Raw genomic sequence first — 23188 nt, 5'->3', positions numbered from 1 at the left:
GATTATAAGTCATATTCATTTCATATCTCTAGTATATTAGGTTATTATATTGATTTTTAAAAATTACATGTATAGGTATACATATTCTGTATGAATTTTATTAGAGGATAGTAAAGGAAACACCCCGAGTGTCTGTGCTATAAATGGGAAACCGGTTCCAGGGCACTGCGCTAGCTCAGGGCTCCCCATGTGCGGTCTGTGGGTCAGCAGTGCCAGCACCACCCAGGGAACTTGTTGAAAATACAAATTCTTCTACTACTGAATAAGAAACCCTAGGGGTGTGGCTCGGCAGTCTGTGTTTCGCCAAGGGTTCCAGGAGATTCTGATTCTCAGGTTGGAGAACTACTCTTAGACTAATGGTACCTGCAGTCCCGTCATTGTTAAAGGAACATGGAGGTTACATTTTCTGAAATGTGGTCTTCTGACTCTTACACCCACACAGTGCGAATGATTTCTTGGAATCTTTGATCTGGAAAGCAAAGTCATCATCTGATTAGACACTCTAGCGAAGCAGGTGGCACCTGAGGGCTGCCAGCAGGATGCTTTCTGTCACCTCACTCTCTTCCAGTGCTTCTGCTTTAAAAATCACTGCCTCAGCACAGTCTTCTGTGGATAAACTGGTTTTACTTTATCTGCTGACATTTTGAGTGTCTGGAGGTTACAACAGGAGTAGGGATGGCTTCATTGCTTATAAAAATTATTAACAAACCCACCCAATATTTAGGGGTGACTCTGAGAAACATAAGGAATTAGAGTATTTCCACCCAAAATTGGCAAAAAAAAAATGTACTTGATTAAAACAAGCATTACTAAAGAGTAAAGAGATTTGGGTCAAGAGGTATTGGGAATGAGGGGGGGACAGGTAAGAGAGAAAAGAAAGTGGAAGGGAGGGAGAGAGAGAGAGAGAAATATTCAGAGATAAACTCAATCAGGGGGAGATGCAAACGGGTCTCTTGTTTGAACACACACACACACACACACACACACACACACACACACACACACCCTGTAGTAATGCTGTTGGTTAACCGTCCCTCAGAATACCTGCTGAGCGGCTGTCCTTAGGTCTTCTGTGGATGACAGAAATTTGCAACAGACAAGTAAACTAAGAACTTGAGTTTGATACTTTAATCTCAGACTTCTTAACTTTTCTCTGCTAGTAACAACATACTCTGTATTATCTGAAACTTTATTATGTAGCTTATTTTTATGTTGTATTTAGAAGCAGTTATGAAAAACTATGGGTTTTTAAAATAGTATACAATTAAATAATATGACCAAAACTAAAGGTCGGGATATTTCTGTAAGTTTTGAATGAATATATGTTGACGTTAAGCAATTAAAAATTGAAAAAGTAAAATTTGAGAAGTCTTTTCTTTTTTAAAAGATCACATCTGTACAAAAACTAAAAAAAAATATTATGATATAGCAATCCTATTATCTTTAAAAGAATTGAAGAAAATCAGAATCGTCTTATATAAACACCTACGAAGGGTTACAGTGACAAGTATATTTCTATCTAAAACAGTGGGTAGCACTATACTATTTAAACAGGACATGCTCTAAATTAAGTTTCTTTAAAAAGCCATGGACAGAGACATGAAGACAATTTCTTTAACTTTTTTTTTCACTTTATGCCTATATTTTGTGGAAAAATACTATCATTTCTTTTGATAATATGGTGGATCACTACCAAACGATCTAATCTACACTTTATGACAAATAACTTAGAAAGATACTTTGTCTGTTCCGTATCTAAGATTTTAATAATTTTCTGGATGAAAAGTATCAATTATAAAAAATTAACTTTGCAAAGTCTGCAGTTTGCCCTTGTTTCCAGTTTCCCCTGTATGGTAACTGCTTGTCAGAGGCTCAGGCAGTAAGGTGAGGCATGACTGCCACCATGTGGGCAGTAAGATGATATAGATTTCAAAATCAAATAAACCTTCAATTTAGTAAGAGAATTACCATGTTCTTTATTCTGAAACGCAATGGAAACAATGATAAGAAAGTTTGGTCTTCTCTGAGTTACATTATTCTACATAGGTCATGTTCACTTTTGGTACAAGTAGTTAGACACACACTGACAGTATTAACTAGCAAAATGCCATTTATGGAAATTGTCTACAACTTTGTTACTCCAAGTATGTTCCACAGACCAGAAGCATCTGTTACTACCTGGGAACGTAATGGAGATGCTAAATCAGGCCCCATCTCAGACACTTGGAATCCAAATCTGCATTTTAACAAGATGCTTAGAGGATTCCCATACACAACGCAGGGCAAGATGCCCTCTCCTGCAGCTAGTGCCGACTGCCCGGACCTTCCCTCTGTACTGTACTCCCCACCTAAGGGGCAGGGGACCCTCATCAAAAAGTCCAAATAGTTAAGAAAAATATAGTTTGTCTTTCTTGAATTACCTCATTAACTTGACTTTCCCTTTGTAGATGCAGAAATCTATTTTATCTATTATTTGCTTAGGTTAAACTACTGGATTCCACAATGCAGAGAAAAAAAATTAAAACAAATTTTCCAGAAAAAAGGGTTTGTTTAGTTTCAGGAGAGATTAGAGTATTTTATTTTGCCCAATCAGAGCCCTTCAGCATAAAGAGACATTCATATACATATATATGAACATTTTCCAGAAACATTAATTTATAATACATTTTTTTAAAATACCAGCTTAACGGTATTTATTTACAAAAATATTTCATTACCTAATTTTAAACCTTTTGCTGCGATGACAGTTTGTAAAGTACAGGAATGCAAAATAACTACAAAGTTTAACACATTTTTAGTGTTTGCAATAGTGCTTTTTTGTTTTAAATGAAACAGTACACAGAGATGGGTTTTTTTTAATCATATTTAAAATGCATATTCCAGCAATCATCTTTGAGATAGTTACTGGACTAAGCAAGATTTAAAAAAAGTGCAGCAACTGAAAACTACCTGAATGTACAGTTGAAGGTGACCACAAGCTCGAGCTCTATACCAAGCATGCTTGCTCCTGAAGTGGACAATGTTAGAAAAACTTAATCTTGCTCTTTTTAATATTGTTTTTGGTGACGCATTTACAATGAACCAATAGTATAACTAGAAAGCAAAATATTTTTCTGGTTCTAACTACCATGTTAAGCAGAGGTCACACCTAAAGCATCACAGTACCACTTATTTACAAAAAAAAAATTAAAACATGGTATACCCTCTTTGCATTGCTTTCTATTGATATGTTAAATCTGTTCTCAACTCCTTACATTCTCTTCAGTTGAAGCAAAATTTAAACAACACAAAACACATTGCAAACGTATAAAAAAAAGAAACTCAAATAAAGAGGATTCCGCTGCCATTAGCCTATACCCATTTTAAATGCCTGAGCCAAACAACCCACAATAAATAAATACTGATATATTTACAACTCATACACTATGAAATTTTAATTTAAACTATGAGCCTCATTGTGAAATACTGGCAAAACTGACATTCATGATTTTTCGGATGTAAAGAGTGCAATAAAAAGAGCAATTACACGGAGCCCTGAACTACTGTATTCAATTTGTAAATGAAGTGTGCCTAATAGTTTAAGACTGTTAGTAACTGAAGAAGCAATGTTATAACCCTGACAATTGGGAAGTTATTAAAACCATTTAATTCAGCTGAGAGAGGTAAGCTAAAGTTTTCCCTTTAATTTTTGTTGTTGCTGTTCTTACAACTATTTTCTGCCCACAGAACCTTTAAAACTTCTGTGGTAGTAGTAAGATCATTAATATTCACAGGAAAAATAATCCCCATAGCACTTTACAAGAAATTGATCAGAATGATGAAAAGCATAATTAACAAAAGCTGTAAACAGTATCTTCACATTCATTTTCAAATGAAAAAAAAATGGGCATAAATTTCAATTCAAGAGAACAAACACCCTAAAAGGGAAAAGAAAAAAAAGGAGGACACTTAAGATAGAGAAGTGCTCTTTTTTCAAAGTAAATACAGATTAAAAAGTCTAGGAATATTGATCAAGTATCAAACTGATAAGGAACAAATTCTATAAACTACAAAATAAAAACCTTCATTGACAAAAATACATAAACTCTGTTTTCATTTTTGGAAATTTATTTTTAAAAAAGGTAGAAGAAAATACCTGGAAAACTATTTTAAATATATATATATATTTTAAAACAACAGTTAAGGTAGGCATCCAACAGCAAGCTGCAGCTATTGAGAAAGATCTTGCAATTATTGTTGTGGGCACTTTTCCTCAAAATAAAATGTTTGAAAATGCTCAATTGAGGGCTTCTTTAAAACCATACTGATGATATCTTTCCTGTCATGTGTGAAGAAGACTTTTGAATGATGTATGATTCTTTAAAATTAATTGTATCTCGATATGAGATACCAATATTTCTTAGTATAAGCGTAAAACGTAACTTTTTGTATGGATAATATACATACTTTTTAAGTACTTTGACTTAACAAGTTCACCATTTTTAAAATTAAAGAGTACATTTATAAAAATTCCATTTTAAAACTAAAAGTATATTCTCTAGCAGTATGTATAAATATAACATGTTACTGTATGATCTTAAAACAAATCTGAAAGTGTTGCAATAATTTAAGACCTAGAACACTGAAATAAACAGCAAATGATTTTACTATTTTTTAATCCTTGAAAACTATATAAAACCCTATTGAAGGTTTTAAAACTATGATCAGTTTGTTTGAGGTTCAGCTAGCAGCATATTCATGATTTTGGTATGTTTTATACATATGTATCACTTGATGTGAACGGAGAAATGTGGATTAAATGATAATAAAAAGTTTTCATTACCTAAAAAAGTGCAGAAAAAATTCAAGTTTTAAGTTCAGTGCTCTTTATTTTGCAAAAACAAACAAAATCCCAAAAGTTAAAATGTAAAATAAATCTTTGCCACAAAAAATTTACCTTTGGATATAGCTTTTCTAATGTCACACGAGAAAATGCCTTAAGCAAAAACATATATAGAATATAGAACTCAGGGTAAAACTTTGAACTCCATGGTGTCTTTCACACGTTCTTCCTTTCCTCAGCTGTCTCCCCACCACCTCCTGTAACCTAAATGTAACACTTTCAGACTTGTTTAAAACACGTATCTATAAGAAATAACTTCAGAACAACCTACAATTGAGAAGTTTTAAGCAAAAGAAATGCTTCTTTCTTTAAAGTACTGTACTTAATTAAATTGTAATATGCTACACGTAATAACACAGACAATTAGCAGCATTTTTTCACATCCATAAAAATCAAATCAAGAAGTTATTAATATCTCAGTTATATCTATAGCCATTTTTGGGAACACTGTACAATTGAAATGCAAACCAAGGGAATTAAGGTGATGCAAAATTTCAAATGGATGTAATATACAGAAGTTGTCAGAATATAAAGTTTTAAATAAACTTCTAAGCAAATACATAGGATTTTAGTTTGAAGAGTGAAATGAACTGGATGTGTGGTAAATACAGGGAAACCACTTCCTACTGACAAACTGCTAATCAATGAATACTTCAATGATTTTAGAGCCAAGGACAAACGCAACAAAGAATTATGTTTGAGGTTATGGAGGAAGCTCACAAAAATCTTTCATTTTTTCTAATATTTTGTTTTGACTTTTTTTGGTTTGTTTTCCTGAAATCTTGGCTTGCTGGTGACTCTAACTTTTTGCGTTAGAAAAAAAAAATAGAGATGTTACTTCTCAAATTACAATACATTCCCTGGGTTAGTTATTACTGCAGACTGTCTCTTATCTACAGACTGAATCAAGTATAACTCTGAGAAGCTTATTTCATATTTTCAAAAATACTTCAAACTTTCTAATCCTAAGTGAGTTTCTAGTTTGCTGTGCATAATTTGTAGATTAATTTAAAAATGAAATAAAATAACTCAAAATATTAATTTAAAATTTTCTTATAAAATCCATCTCAGGTAAATGTGTCTACTTCTCTATCTGAAAATAATTACAACTGGTTCATTTTATATACAACAGGAAAAATGACAGCTGGTATAAAAATTAAGTTGATATACAATTAACACAAAGTAACACAGCAAATTAAATAATTGAAGCTAATATGCCCTTCCACATGAATGGGGAATCAACCAGTATACTATTTTACTTAGTGCTTCTCAACTTCACATCTGTAACTACTGATTTTATTGATGACATTCACAAAACTGTACCTTTAAAAAATGGCCTAATACTTCCTGTGACATATCATGGAACAATGGGTTTATTAGATAATATATGATACAAATTAAGCCATTTGTAAACTGCTAAAAGTTCATCATATAGCTGATTCTAACTAAACAGAAATGTTATTCATAGGTACTTTCTACAAATTCAAAAACTTCTGAAAATGACTATTTTTAAGATATTTCTTTTGGCTTGATCAATTATCTCTGTCACATATATTTAATCCCTCCCTAATGATATTTAAAGTAAACTTTAATGTAAACTTTCACATCCCATAGTGCATGTTATAAAAATGTAAACACAAGAGCTCTATTAATGAAAAGAGTAAATAGGAAAAATGCTTAACAGACTGTGTGAAATTAAGGTGTTCTACATATGCCTTCAAATATCACAGGGAACAGAAAAACAACCATCACGTTTGCTGTCAATTTATGCTCTGATTATTTCTTAATGAAAAAAGAAAACTGGCTTAAACAATTTTTTATAGAAGAAAATATTTAAATTCCATTAAATGTAAAGCCTTTATATTCTTCCTTTGCTGCTCTAATCTCAGACGAGCCTGTGTAATGAGCTTGCTACTTCTGGGTCTACCAAAGTCATCTCTTTTCTGTCTGCATGCTACTCTAGGAACCAATCATTTACTGTCCACTGATGGTCTCATTTGCTTTATATGCCAATACAGAAATAATTTAGTTACCTAAATGCACATATTTTCCTTTCCTTCTGGCTCTTTAAAACCTTGGAAGGACATGTACGTATTTATAGTATATTTCTACAGAAAGTATTTTGCAGATCATCAGACTAGACACTTAACATAGATAATTATTGACAACGGATGCTTGTGATTTTTTCCATGCGACAGCATGTGCACTAAGATTTAACTGGCTCATCACCTGAGTGTACCGGAACTGTTAGCAAATAAAGGGCATTTGAAAAAGGGAGCTGAGCATTTTACTGAGATAATGAAACTTTTTTTTTTTTTTAGCAATTTTAATTAAATAATGCAAAGGTACATTTGGTTAAACATTTTATAAAAATTCAAGCAAAATTAAAAACTTAGCCTATTCCAACATTTCTACAAATTTAACCAGTAACTATTTTGGTCAAATCCACCTTTAGCTGAATTAATGAGAACAAGGACAAGGACGCTGAAGTATTCTCCTCACCACAATGGAGGTTTTTCTCACTTTCCACACTGCATGGTCACTACATGGAAACTCCCAGAATGATGAGCAGTTCAGTCATGCTCTACACTTTTCTTTTCAATGAAAAGTGATGTATCGCCTTGTTTTGCTTTTGACAAAATATGGACTAAACACAAGTATACAATAACAAGAATCCAAGAGTAGCCCATACACACATCAACTATGTGTATGTTGTTTTTTTTTTTTTAATTTAAAGCCCACCATTCAGCTTATCTGTCTAAAGATATGGTAACAAACAGTTTGTTTCTTTTTCACTAATGATATGATGATCAGTCAGCTGAAGGGAGGGAAAGTCCAGGACAGCTGTTTGTAATTCAGTCAATGATCCAAATGTAAATATTTCAGCTTCAGGACTTCTGACTTACTGCCTCTCCCTCAGAGAGGTCAAACACTGGTGGCAGATACAACAGCACGTAATCTTTTGGCATATGGAAGTTTAACACGGGAATGATCCAGGAATAGTCCCTGCTATGTCTCCTCACCATCCCTCTGTTTCTTCATTTGTAATGTGTCACCATCTTAGTTCCCAAACTGTCAACTCATAGCTGGCACACACCATATGCTCCACTGTGAGTGTGTGTGAACACTCCTCAGACTGAGGTAAAGCAGTGCGTGATGGTGCTAAGTTAGAACCGTCTCCAGTGATGCACAGCCTCCTAATGTTAACTTTCCTAAAGTGAAATCGACAAAATAAAAAAGGAAAATTCTTTTCCCTTCTGGCTGAAGTTGAACTTAGTTGGACTTCTGGTTGTCAGAATTGGTACCACTTCTTATCTTTGTATTTCAGCATCATCTAAAGGGGAGAAAACATGAAAAACATGTTTTAAAAATGCCAGAATAATAAGATTTATAACCAGTTTCTATACCTTTCCAAAACATTACATCATTCTGAAACATTCCCCAGTGTTTTATATTTAATATTTATATTGAAAGCAAGAAGTAAGAACTGTTCCATTTCAAGGAAAAAAAAGACTAGGAAGAACTAGCCTAGAGGTCCTCATATTTCTTAAAGACAGGACATAAATTTTGGCTCAGCACATTCTTTGGTGATCTAAATTAATAACTTAAAAATCAGTTCACTAAAATGAATTAAAAATAATGCTTAAGAACGTGGTAAGTGAAAGGCTGAAGTTACTACTGCTGCTATGTACTATTCACTGAGCACTCAGCTCTGAGCCAGGCATGGCACGACACACTTCCCCTCCATGATTTCACTTGGTCCCCACAACAACTCTGAGTTAGGCATTGCTAGCCTCCCCATTTTATAAATGAGGAAACCAAGGCTTATACAGCTTAAATGAGGTAACCCAATTGTGAAACTGGGATTTGAGCCCATGTAGTCTAATTTAAGAACCCATGATCTTTTTTTTTTTAAGTTTCATTGAACTATAATTGACATACATACAAGTGCATATGTGAGTTTTGACATATGTATACACCTGTAAAACTGTCACCACAGTGAAAATAATGAACATACCTCCAAATTTTCCCTAAGTCTCTTTGAAATCCCTTCCTTCCAGTTTTACTTTTCTTGTCCCCAGGCAACAACTGACCGGATTTCCATCAATTTAGTTTGCATTTTCTAGAATTTTATGTAATTGGAATCACTGAATGAAGAACCCACGATCTTAATGACCTCAATATATTTATTGTCTTCCTCAGACTCTCAAATATGGCTTAAGAACAACATTTGGTAAAAGGGACAAGCTTGAGACTGAGCTCTTTGTTAAATATTTAGACCGTAGATATATTCTGCAACTGACAGAAGTGTTACATGACTGAGATCACAGTCAGGGGCCAGATTATGTCAACAAAGTTCTCGACCTAGATTGAAGGCACTAGCCTATACCTGGGGTGTGCTGGCCTAGCATAAGGACTCACAAAGGATGTCTGAATCTCTGAAAGCCTGGACAAATCTATTTCAGGTCAAGTTACTTCTTTCATGCATTCTAGGTGTCGACATTATTGAGCAACGAAGACTTTTGACTGAAAAGTTTACAGAAGAGCTATTACTGATAGATTGGGTACTCAAAAACAAAAATACCTTAATATGGTTCATCAGATAACAAGCTCAAAATGTTTTTGAAGGCGAGGCTAGGAACTAAATGTGTAAAGTAGCCCCGTGTAAAGCATCAAGGAGTGGCAGACCTGTGAGTCCAAATGAAAATCGTGTATTCCACCTGACAGCCTTTAAATTCAGTTTTCCAAGGGTACTATGCTGTCCAGTGAAGCATATTTGTAAGAGAGCCAGCACAATCCCCTGCTTCATAGCATCTGTTTTTAAGCTCCACCACGACTTCCTAGTTCCTCAAGGAGAATTCGTTGCAAAAATGCATCTCATTACTCCTCTGTTTGAATTGGTCTATAGACAGATTTAGTATTGTTTAGCTGAATAAAAACATTTGTCAATTTCAGTTATTTATATCCACCTAAAGAATCAGGAGAGGCAAATTATTTCCTTCTCTAGGAGAAGTTGGTAGTACAATCTGAGGCACTGAGAAAAATTCGCCGTTATTGCACTCCCTGAGAAACTGCTGCAAAGCCAGTGGTTCTGTTCACAAAAAGCCTGAAGGTGCAGGTTCCTTCAAAGTTTATAAACCTCAGTAAGAGACATATTCTTATAATGGTTCCCTCTGGTGGCAAAAATCAGGAATTTGCAACTGTACAGAGGATACACAAAAATTCATGTGTAGAAATACAACCGCTATAAAAATAATTTTCATACTTGCTTTACCTAGATTTTTTTGGTTTAAATATTTGTTTGATAGACATACCTCATGAGCATGTTTAGAAAACGAATCTGCACTGGATAACATAGCGGCGGTTCTTTCTTCCAGGTCCCCAAGTTTCTGCCCTCTTTCATCTAGTGCCAACCTGGCTCGTGCTAATTCACCAACAACTCCAGATGCTGCTCCTTTCACGCCTTCAATGCCACCAGGGCCAGGGATGTGCTGAGCAAGACTCCTTGAGGCCTTTCCTGAGGACGATTCTCCAACTGAACAGATTTGGTTAAGTGAAAGAGTAACTCAGAAAGTAAAAATTTTATTCATATAAAAATCCTACTACCTGATAGCATTAAAACATGATTGAGTGACAACATAATTGAAATATTTGTATATTTTGCTTTATAAGTAATGTTTTTATTATGATTGTTTTAATAATTTATAGATGCTTTTTCAAACATACAAAAACATATATAATAGGACTTGAGCAAAAAAGCAATAGGTAATTATTTGCTGAAATGAATAATGGGTATACTGACCCCAATTTACATAACTAAAAAAAATCACTCTTAAGTGTCTAAAAAATTAAAGATAAATTAACTTAAAGATATTTAAATTCAAAGATATAAATTTAAATATACATATTTGATTTAGTTTATTTACTCCATGCTTCCTCTTACTTAAAATACTATGCTTAGGCTTAGAAGAAAAATGTAGAATTTACTCATAGTATTTCTTTTCAGTCTCCAAAAGCTTCCTTTTCTTTCTCTCCATTTATCTTGTCACTTACCAAATGGATCAAATTTTCCTTTCAAAAGATCTCAGGAATTCACTGCTTCCTTTCCCTTTGTAATCTAGGTCTTACACTCAGATTACTGCAAAAGTCCTAAATTTCGTTAAAGACTGATGTCAGATTCCCTCTTCCTTCAGCATACATTTCTTTCTTTAGAAATATAATTCACATACCACAGAATTTGCCCTTAAACAATTCAGTAATTTTTAGTTTATTCAGAAGGTTGTGTAACCAGCGTCACTAATTCTCGAGCATTTCCATTACTCAAAAAACACCCCCCAAAACCAAAAAACCATGGTTATTAGAATTCACTTTCCTATTTCACACAAATGATTCTCACACTATGTGGCTTTTGTGTCTGGCTTCTTTTCATTTAACATCAAGATTCAATCATATTTTAGCATGTATCAATACTTCATCTTTTCCAATAACTAAATAATATTCCATTGTATGGGTACGGCTATATGGGGACATTTTATTTATCTAAATTCATCAGTTGATGGACATTTGAGTTGTTTTCCCTTTCTGGCTATTATGAATAATGCTGCTATGAACATTTGTATAAGTTTTTGTATAAACATGTTTTCAGTTATCTCGGGTATATCCCTAGGAGTGTAATTGTTGGGTTTATAACTTTACATTCAACTTTTTGAGGAACTGCCAGGGTTTTCCATAGAGGTTACACTATCTTACATTTCTACCAGCAATGTAAGAGGGTTTCGATTTCTCCACATTCTTGTGAACGTCTGTTACTGCATGTCTTTTTGATTTCAGCCATCCTAGTAAGTGAGACATAGTATCTCATTGTGGTTTTGACTTGCATTTCTCTAATGACAAATGATGTTGAGCAACTTTTCATACGTTTTTTAGCCATTCGTATATTTTGTTTGGAGAAAAGTCCATTCAAATCTTTTGCCCATTTAAAAATTGGGCTATTTGCTTTTTTATTGTTGAGTCATAAGAGGTTTTTTTATATTCTGGATGTTAGATTTTTAACAGATACTAAATTACGTTTTTTGATTTTTAATTTTGATGAAATCCAATTTATCTATTTTTTTCCTTTGGTTGCTTTTGATTTAGGTGTCATATCTGAGAAACTATCACCTAATCTAAGGTTGTAAAGATTTATACTTTTGTTTTCTTCTAAGAGTTTTATAGTTTTAGCTCTTACATTGAGGTCTTTGATCCACTCTGTGTTAATTTTGGTGTATGGTGTGAGGTCAGGGTCCAATTCCATTCTTTTGCATGTGGATATCCAGTTGTCTCAACACCTCTGTTGAAAAGACCATTCTTTCACCATTGAATTTTCTTGGGATCCTTGTAGAAAATCAATTGACCGTACATGTATGGGCTTATTTCTGGACTCTCAATTCTATTCCATTGGTCTATGTATCTATCCTAATGCCAATACCATACTATCTTGATGATTACAGCTTTGTAGCAACTTTGGATACCAAAATGTGAGTCTTGCATCTTTTTTCTCCTTTTCAAAAAAAATTTTTTGTGTGTGTGTATGTGGCTATTTTGGATATTTCCACTTCCACATGAATGTTAGGAACAACTTCTTTCTTTCTTCAAAAACCACCTTGACAAGGATTGTGTTGAATGTATAGACCACCTTGTGGAGTATTGCCATCTTGGCAATATAAAATTTCCAATCCATGAACAGAAGATATTAATCCATTTATTTGTCTTAATTTCTTTAAATGATGCAGTTTTTAATATGTTTTACTCTTATTTTTGTAAAATTATTCCTAAGTATTTCATCTTGTTGATGCTATTATAGTTTTCTTAATTTAATTTTGGTTTGTTCATTGCTAGGGTATAGAAAAGCAATTCTTTATTCTTTACATGGATCTTGTATCCTGAAATCTTGCTGAAGTTATTTATTGGTTTGAATGTTTTTATACAGCTTCCTTAAGATTTTCTATATTCAAGGTATGTCATCTGTGAATAGTTTTATTTCTTCCACTCCAACCTGCATGCCTTTATTTCCTTTTCTTGCCTAATTATCTTGGTTAAAGCCTCTAGTACAATGTTAAATAGAAATAGTGAGACCCTATGAATTCCAATATAAAATTTAGAATCAGTTACAAAATTGAGGGCGGGGAGTGGCAAGGATGTCATTAAGTGTTTATGTGTCTGTGTACCTGCACACATTGCTTTTGGGAGAACTGATACCTTTTATTGACTCTTCTCCTGCATGGACATAGTTTACCTTTCATTTATATGGGTATTTAACTCTTCTCAATAAAATTTGATAATTTTCTATTTTCTCCATGGAGGTCCTGAATATCTTGTTAAAATTTATTTCTAGGTATTTGATTTTTTTTGACACTCTTAATGGTAGATAAAATAATGTACCTACCCCCCACCCCCCAACAAGAGGACCACACTAATTCCTGGAATCTGTGGTTATGTTACATTACATGGGAGAAGGGACTCTGCAGATATGGTTAAGTTAAAGACTTAAAGACAGATTAATTATCCAGGTAACCCAATGTAATCACATGTATTTTAAGCAAAGAACTTTTCCCAGCTGTGGATAAAGAAATGTGGCTTTAGAAAAATAGAGAGATGCAACAAAGTTGCTAGCTTTGAAGATTAAGGAAGAGCTCACCAGCCCAGGAATATGGATGGCCTCTAGAAGATGGAAGAGGCAAGGAAACCAATCCTTCCCTAAAGCCTCCAACAAGGAACACACCAGTGGTAACATGTTGATTTCTAACCCACAAAACTGTAAGATAATAGAATTTGTTGTTTCAAGTCACTAACTTTGTAATTTGTTATAGCAGCAATGGAAAATGAATACAAATAGCAATTTTAAAAATTTCATTTTTAATTGCTGTTAATATGAAGAAATTTTATTTTTGTACGCTGATTATATCCAGTCAGTTTGCTAAACTGTTATTTCTACCAATTTAGTTACAGATTTTTTTGGTTTTCTAAATATGTCATCATATCATTCACAAGTGATTATTTTGTTCTCCCTATCTTATTATTGTAACTTTTATTTCTTTTTTCTTCCCCTTCCATACTCTATAGAGATTTTAATACAATGTTGAATGTATGTGGTGGTAGGATTATATCTCATTCCTTATCTCAAAGGAAAAAAATTTTAATATCTTTTGATGTTTCTGCATTAAATGTGATTAAATATTTGCTGTAGAGTTTTGGTGGTTAAACATTGTATAATATTTTGTAGCTAGTGTACCTTCTAGGAATTTTCACCAAAAATGGATACTGAATTTTAACACATCTTTTTTGCATTTGTTGCGGGTGGTGGTATAATTTTTCTTCTTAATCTGTTAATGTGGTGAACTACTGATTAATTTTTTAAAAATGATAAACCAGGCTTGAATTCCTGGAACAATGCAAACTGGGTCCTGGAATATCATTTTTATTACAGCTATACTAATATTTGATTCAAATTTTGTATCTATATTCACAAGTGATATTTGCCTTTATTTTTCCTTTCCCCTACTATGTTTGTTTTTGGTATCAAGGTGTGTTAACCTCACAAAAATTAGTTGATGATGGCATCTTCTTTTTGTATTATTTGAAAGAGTTTACACAAGAGCAAAACTATTTTTTCTCCTAAATATTTGGTGGAACTTATTAATGAAGCCCAATTTTAGCCAGAAGCTTACTTGCTATTCAGATTTTATTTCTCCTTTTGCCCATTTTGATGTTATATTTTTTCTAGAATTTGTTTATTTCACCTACATCTTCAAAAATTTTACTATGAAGTTATAAACTATGTTCCTTACTGTTTCTTTTAAATGGCAGCAGTATCTTTAGTGATGTCTCATTTCTCATTCTTGATGATGTTTACTTGCGTCTGCCTTTTTTCTTGCTCAACTTAAGCAGAGATTAATCAATTTTATTAGACTTTTAAAGAATCAACTTTAAGCTTTGTTGATTTTTTTCTATTATGTATTTATTTACTATTTCATTATCTTCTTTCTGCTTTCTTTGGTTTATTTTGCATTTTTTTCTATCGTTCTGAAATGGATGCTCAGTTTACTTTTTCATGTTTTCTATTTTTGATACTGAAAATGTATTTAAGGCTATTAAATATCACTCTCAATATTACTTTAGATGCATACCAATGGTCATGAATCCTTTGACACAAGCATTATTCAAAAGTATATTTCTTAATTTTCAAACATGGGGATTTAAAGTTAGCTTTGCTATTGATACAAGCATAGCTGCATTGTGATTAGATCACAAACTCTTAATTGATTATAATCCTTTGAAATTTGTTGATTTTTAAAAAAATCATCTAACATATGGTAAACTTAAAACAAAACCGTTTTATAATGTAAGTTTCAAACAGATAGCAAAGTAAAGAACTGTATAATAAATATCCATATATCTATTATGTAATTTTGGAAACAGATAATGTTTTTTGCCATATGACTGTGTGTGTATATATATAATTTTTGAATGGAATATTTAAAATTTATTATAGGCATTGATATTTTACTCCAAAATAATTCAAGGGGGAGGGTACAGCTCAGTGGCAGAGTGTGTGCTTAGCAGGCACAAGGTCCTGGGTTCAGTCCCCAGTGCCTCCATTAAAATAAATAAATAAATAAATAAATAAATAAATAAATAGATAGATAGGTAACCCCTAATCCTCCCTACCCCCCCAAAAAACCTCCCAAATAATTCAGTATACATCTATAATTTCACTACACACAGAATACATTTTATAAACATTCTCTGTGTGTGTTTGAAAATGTGTACCCTGCAGAGTCCTATACCTGTTCATAGGTTTAAGTTTCTTAATTGTATTGTTAATGTCTTCTGTATTCTTTTGTCTGCTGTTATATTTCAATCAATGGGTATATTAGAAGTCCCCACTATGACTGGGAAATTGTCCTTCTAGCAGTTATGTCCACATTGAAATAAAAATATTAGGTACATTTAATAGTGCCTTAATGTTTACTCTTTCTGATATTAACATAGTTGTACCAGCTGATTCAGCTGTGTTGTGCTCTTCTTGTTTTTAAAATTTCAATCTTTCTGTGCTCTTGTGTTTTAAATGTGTCTCCTGTAAGCAATATACATTTCCTTCTTTTACAACTTAGTCTGCTAATCTTTATCTTTTAAATAGAAGTTTTTTTTTTACCCTACCTACACTTACTACTGTTATTTACATTGAAGTGAATCTACCATCTTTCATGTGCTTTCAATTTATCTCACCTATTTTGTGTTCTTTCTTCCCTCCTTTTGGAAGGACTGTGATTTTCCTGCTGTTCATCTGGAAGTTATGTACTACTTTTCTAGGTTACATAGGTTACCCTAGAAAGTACAACATGCATCCTTAACTTATTAATGCTAATGGATACTTTTTACAAGTCTCTCAAAAAATACAGGGATCTCCGATCACCTTACATCCATTTACCCTTTCTAACTTCCTTGATTTTATGCAATATTTTGGGTAATATAATTTATTTATTTGTGTATATACATACCACAAGACTTTGCATTATAGTTTATAAAGATTGTATTAATTATATTTATGCATGTATTTATTACTTTATTTTGAAAGCACAGTTTCCTACATTTCTGACATTCCATCAAAATTATTTTCCCTCTATCCGATGCACATCCTTAGAATTCCCTTTAGCGTTTGATACCAAGGCTTATTTCATATTTGTTCACTTGTCTAAAATTGTCTCATTCTTGAAGAATATTTTAAGCACAGAATTCTAGATTAAGCACTATCTGCTGTCAGTATACAGAAGATCATCCTGCTATCTTAGCTGTTGAGAACTCAGTTTATACCTTGTTAGAAGGTATCTATCATTTTTCTCTAGCCACTTTAAAGTTTTTCTCTGTTTTTGATAAACCTTATTAGCATGTTATATATCTAGCTATGGATTTTTTTTAAACCCTTCTTGGAATTCATTGGGTTTCCTGAATGTGTTAATTGGTATCTTTTATCAATTCTGAAAAATTCCCAGTAATATCTCTTTAATGATTCTTCACATTCTTTCCTATTTTGTTTTTGAGAAGATCTAAACATGCAATTTCTATTTCTTTTATCTTCTCTGTATTTACATCTTTTTGTTTCTCTGTGCTACATTCTGGATGTTTTATTTTGATCTATCTTTAAGTTACATAATTCTTTCTTCAGTTGTATCTAATTTGTGGTTAAATTTATCTACTAAGCTTTTAATTTTGGTTTTTGAAATCTTTTGGGTTTAGAATTTCATTTTAGTCTTTTACACATTTGTATTGTTTTTATAGTTTTCAGTTACCTGATAAAATGTTCAGGCACGATACTTATCCCCTTAAATATAATGTGCATAATTATTTTATAGTCTGTGTCTGATGATTCCATATTTGAAGTACCTGTGATTCTGCTTCTGCTTTTTCTGTTTTATTGATCACAAGCATTGATTCCTAGTATTCCTGATTATCTGAATACATATTTGAAAAATTATTTCTAGAAATAATTTGAGGATTTGGAATATGTTATCCTCCTTGAGAGAACATTTTCATTTGAATCTGCCAGGTGCTGGGCACTTCAGCAGACTGCAAAAATCTTAATTGCAGATGGAAGTTTTCTAGGCCACTCAGACCATTTGAAGCTGAGCTGAAAGTCTGTCCATGTGTGTATGTGCTGATTTACTTCTAGTTCATCTTTACTCTTAAGCTGTGGTCCTTTGGGGTCCTTGCAAAGAGGAGTTACTTATCAGGGTTCTCATCCTTGACAGTTCTGTGGATCTACCTTGCTAGTCCTAAGATCGTGTACATCTCACCTGCTGCTTTAGATTAGCAGAGTGCCCCATGGTAAAAGTGGCCTGAGGCTCCACACTCACCGCCCTTATCTGTGGATACTGTCTTCACTATATTGTTAGCTCTTTGATGTTTTTTTAAAACTTTGTTTATTTATTTATTTGAGGGGGAGGTAATGAGGTTCACTTATTTACTTATTATTACTATTTTTCATTAGAATGGCAGAAAATAATTTTGTGTATTTTGCTGAAACATGGATATATTAGTAGTTATTACAGAGTAAAAAAGTGAACAAAATTTACACATGTAAGAAAAGTTACATGGCTTGAATGTTTCCATTTTATAGGTATATTATCCAAATTAAATAAATCAACTTACATAGTTCTTCTCTATCAAGAGATTGTGCACCACCTCCAAACAAGCCTTTAAAGAATCCCCTGTTTGGTGCTTCAGGTGTTTCTACAGGAGTGAAGAGTTCACCCAGCATTTCCTTTAAAATCAAAACAAATTGTAATTGTTAAAGTTTCAGGAAAACTAAACTATAATTCACAAAACCATCACGAAAACTCTTTAACTTAATCTTGTAACATTACCTGTTGAGATTCACAACAAGGAGTACATTTCAAATGATCAGATCTAGTGCATTCTGATTTTTTCAAACAGTAAGTTATTAAGACTAACTTGACTAAGAATAACTTGCTACTTTGGTTAGATTCCCTTTCTCACATTTCAAGCAAAGATGACATTCCTGCTTAAACTGTAAAGAGATTCCAACCTTTACGACAAAATGTTCACATAACTCTTATTATCAAGAATTGGTAACTATGAATAATTAGGTCTTCCTACATTAGAAAGAAGAAAATCTATCAGCAAGTTGAAAAGTCTAGTGTAATGATGATACACAGTTTTGGAATTATCTCCTTCAGCTGAGTCAGAAAATTAGTCATTTAGAAAGACACACAGACTTCTTTTTTTCATAAACATAGGAAGAGAATTATGCCAACATAAACATGGAATTTCAGAAAACTAACAGTGATATGGAAAGGCTTCTTTCTATATTGTCGTATTTTCCTGAAATTTTTGTCAATATTCTTCAGAGCACAGAAATGGTCCAGGAGACAAGAAAAACTGCTGCTATTTTTGTAGATGAGACACCAAAGAGGGAGGAGGAGTTTATAAAAGAAGGATGGTAGCAACATTATTTACAAAACAGCTCTGGGAAGTTCTACAAGCAAAATAAAAGCATAGTGAGGCTTTGAGAGTGCATTTCTGCCCATTAGAGAGAAGCTATGATAAAAAGGAGAAGTACACCACTGGTTCCAGGTAGCAGTTCTGCTGTATTTTGATATTATTATACTTGGGGATAATGTATGTAGTTTTTAGAGTTTCTTCCTTAGGGCTTGGCTAGGAAAGTTAATAAAGGATGTCCAAAGATTTTACTTTTAGGTATATCCATATTAATGTTGTCTCTCCAAATAGATTATAAATGAGAAGAGATAATATTAACACTATATAAGAAAGAGTTTCACTTATAATGTTGAAGTGAATTAAACGCTTTCCATTTTAATTACCTTTTCTCTGGGTTTCTATAAAGTGGAGTAAAACTGGGATGAAAAACTTCCTGAAATCAATAAATCAAAAGGTGTTGAAACCCACCATAGTATATACTAATACTTATTATTTAATTCAAGTTCATATTAGCCTCTATAACGAAAGTGATTTTAGGCAGATTTCTAATCTTTTTTATACTGTGCTTCACAGATTCTAATTTAAACTGTATCTACTACATTGATAAAACAAAAATGGCAAACAGCTACCATTTGAGTATCTTTTATAAAAGCTAAATCAAAAGAGTAATATGACATATACATAGAGTGATAGCATAAAAATATGCTTTTAAAGATTTACTTCACTTTAGAGTTATGGCTTATAGCTCTCAATTTATTTGGTGTTTAATTGTTTATTTGGTGCATGCAATTTTGTAAATGTAAAGTAAGAAATTTAAAAATTCTGAGAGTGTAGTTATAAATCAAGATTCACTATAGTGTAGTGGGATGAGTATAAACTTTGGAACCACATGGACCTGGGTTTCTCATCTCTGCCTTTTACTCACAGAGGCATATTAGGCAAATCAGTCTCTCTGGGAACTGGTTTCCTCAACTTTAAAAAGAAGTGATAATACTACTTACCTCTTAGGAATGTTACCAGGATTAAAGACAATGAAAATTAAAGATAACATATAAAATGCCAAGAGTAGATACTCAATGATGTACACACTAAGCACGGAGATGAATTAGAAAATATGCAATTAATTTATCATTAGATTAACACTGTGATCAGATATTATAAAAGGGAGTTTAAAATTTGAGTGTTTCTTAAAAACAGTCTACACCATCTACGCAGTTAGTATTTGGGGAGAAACACCGATATTAAAGAAGCATATATTACAGCAATATTAAATAGCATCTATAGTTATTTTTCACTTGTATTTAAATAAGGATTTTAACTATGATAAATTTAGTATCTAGATTAACTTTAATGACTAGTAAATGCTGGTGAAGTCTAAACAGATTCCTATTTTCTGTGATATTTCTTTACATCTAGTTAGAGTATACTATGTCTAAAACAATGTCTAGGACTTTTAAACTACTCTAAAATATGAATATACAGAAATACACTTGTCTGAAGTTAGACAACTGGATCTCATGTGTCGTTTGTGTTAACAAGCTTAAGTGGTAAAATTTAGGAGTAATTTCATGAATGAGTCAATGTATGTGCTTTGCTTATCACTAAACTCTTCTTTAAAAAAACTGAAGTATAGATAATTTACAATATTAATTTCAGGTTTACAACATAGTGATTCAATATTTTTTCTAGATTATACTCCATTTAAAGTTAATATAAAATGTTGCCTATATTCCTATGTTGTACAATATATCCTTATAGCTTTTTAATTTTACACATAGTAGTTTGTACCTCATAATCCTCTGCCCCTGTGCTGCCCCTCCCCTCCTTCCACTGGTAATGAGTTTGTTCTATATGTGAGTCTGTTTGTTTTGTTACATTCATTTGTTTTATTTTTTAGATTCCACATGTAAGCAATAACATAAAACATGTCTTTCTCTGTCTTACTTATTTCACTAAGCAACTGGCAAAATTTCATTTTTTATGCCTGAGTAGTATTCCGTAAATATACCACACCATATTTTCTTTATCCTTGATGGGGCACATAGTTTGCTTCCATAACTTGGCTACTGGCAGAATGGCAATCATCAAAAAGTCTACAATAACAAACGTCGGTGAGGATGTTAAAGAAAAGGAAACCCTAGCACACTGTTGGTGGGAATGTAAACTGGTGCAGCCACTATAGAAAACAGTATGGAGGTTCCTCAAAAAACTAAAACTAGAACTATCTTATGACCTAGCAATTCCACTCCTGGGTATGTATCTGAAGAAAACGAACACCAATGATCACAGCAGCATTATTTACAATAACTAAACCCTTTTAAGTACCTCAAAAAATAACTGATTTCAATAATTTTAATTAAGAAAACTCTGTAAGAATATTGAGTCTAAATAAATATCTTTCAAGATGAGTACAGCAATAAATTTCAGTACTGATGCATAATATATTTAAAAGAAGCTACACAGTTCCACTGTCATCAATTTTTTATATTACTGGGAGTTTTGTTTATAAGTTACAGTCCTGAGGTACTTAGAACAGTTATTAACTTAATTGTTTAAACTGAATTAATTGGTATGTCCCACTTCTTTATGATTATAGTAAGTTTTATTTAAGGTTCACAGATAAGTCAAATCATCAGTTTGAAAAGACAACTTGCAAATTTTCCTTGTTTTCACTCAAGATATGGTTAGAATAATGCTGTAGAAAGAAATTTAAGTATTTTAATCCATAAGCATATACTTTTGACTACATATATCTTAATGCTAATGAAAAAGTCCTAAAATCTATTAATTATTAAAAGTGCCTTTGTTGAGGTAACTGACATACAATAAACTACATATAAAGTGTAAAAATTGGCAAGTTTTGACATATACGTATGCCTGTGAAATCATGACCACTGTCATTTCCTTGTGACTCTTACAAAACCTTCTCTCACTCCCCTTCTTGAGCCCCTGTTTCTAAGTAACTGCCAATCTGCTTTCTCTTATATATTAATCTGTTTTTTCTTTAGTTTTATATAAATAGAATCATACAATACGTACACTTCTTTGCTTGGCTTACTTCACTCTGCGTAATTGTTTTGAGATTCATCCATGATACTGAATGCTTATCAATAGTTCTTTCCTTTTTATTGATGAATTTTATTCTACTGTATGGATATACTACAATTTGATTATACATTTATCTGTTGATGGGCACTTGTGTAATTTCCATTTTTTTGCTAGGACAAATAAAACAGTTACGAATATAAATTTCCTTTTCTCTTGAGTTAAAAACTAGGGAGTAGAATGACTACTCCTTTGGTTCATGGATATTTGACTTTTTAAGAAACTGTGAAGCTGCTTTTCAAAGTGGTTGTACTATTTTTTTTTTTTTACACTCCTATCAGCAGTGTATTAAAGTTGTAGATTCTCTACATTCTTGTCAAAACTTGGCATGGTATTCTTTTTAATTTTAGACTTTGTAGTAAGTGTTTAACGATATCTCATTGTGGTTTTATTTTGCAATTCTCTAATGACTAATGATATTAAGCATCTCTTCATGGTGAAGTGTCTGTTGAAATACTTTGCCCATGTTTTTATTGAGTTGTCTGTCTTCTTTCTATTGAGTTTTAAGGGTCCTTCACATATTCTGGATACAAATCCTTTATCAGATACATGCTTTGCTAAGATTTTCTTCCAGTCTGTCAGTCTGTGGGTTATGTTTTTATTACTTAAGTGTCTTTTGAAGAGCAGAAGTTCTAATTTTGGTGATAGTGAAGTCGTCAATTTGTTCTTTTATGAATGGTGAGTTTGGTGCCATAGCTAAGTAATCTTTGCCCAATTCAAATTAACAAACATCTTTTCTTAGGTTCCCTGTAGAACTGTTATAGTTTAAGGATGTACATGTAGGTCTATGATCCATTTTGGGTCAATTTTTCTATATAGTGTGAGGCGTGGATCAAAGCTTAGTTTTTTTTTTTTTTTTTTTTGCATTTTAACATCTAATTTTCCTGTCACAATTGTTGAAAAGACAATCCTTTCTCCATTGCATTCTCTTTGTGTCTTTGTCAAAATCAGTTTTCCATATGGAGAAAAGGGAGCCCTCGTATACTGGATATGCTGGTGGGAATGTAAACTGGTGCACCCACTGTGGAAAATAGTATGGCGATTTCTCAAAAAACTAAAAATAGAACTATCATATGACCTAGCAATTCTACTCCTGGGAAGGTATCTGAAAAAAAAAAATCCCCACTGATTTGAAAAAACACATCCAATATTCACGGAAGCATTATTTACAATTGCCAAGAAATGGAAGCAACCTAGGTGCCC

The 23188-nt window shown here is 32.6% G+C and overlaps 1 protein-coding gene across 9 annotated transcripts in view; it reads right to left on the bottom strand.

Moving 5' to 3' along the window:
• Positions 1–2554: 2554 nt before the first annotated feature.
• Positions 2555–23188, bottom strand: part of STXBP5 (syntaxin binding protein 5) — a 151272-nt gene continuing 130638 nt past the window's right edge. For all 9 annotated transcript variants that reach the window (XM_072965999.1, XM_072966001.1, XM_072966003.1 and 6 more), the window contains 3 exons: positions 18071–18182; positions 10198–10418; positions 2555–8216 (listed from right to left, as the gene is read on the bottom strand). In XM_072965999.1, the coding sequence (XP_072822100.1) occupies positions 8175–8216; positions 10198–10418; positions 18071–18182 (375 nt within the window). In that variant the 3' untranslated portion in view covers positions 2555–8174. The remainder of the gene's footprint in view (positions 8217–10197; positions 10419–18070; positions 18183–23188) is intronic.

The sequence above is a fragment of the Vicugna pacos genome, chromosome 8 (genome assembly GCF_048564905.1).
Source record: "Vicugna pacos chromosome 8, VicPac4, whole genome shotgun sequence".
NCBI classification, from domain to species: Eukaryota; Metazoa; Chordata; class Mammalia; order Artiodactyla; family Camelidae; genus Vicugna; species Vicugna pacos.
The sequence above is the reverse complement of the archived record's forward strand: the minus strand, read 5'-3'. Positions and strand labels throughout refer to the sequence as shown.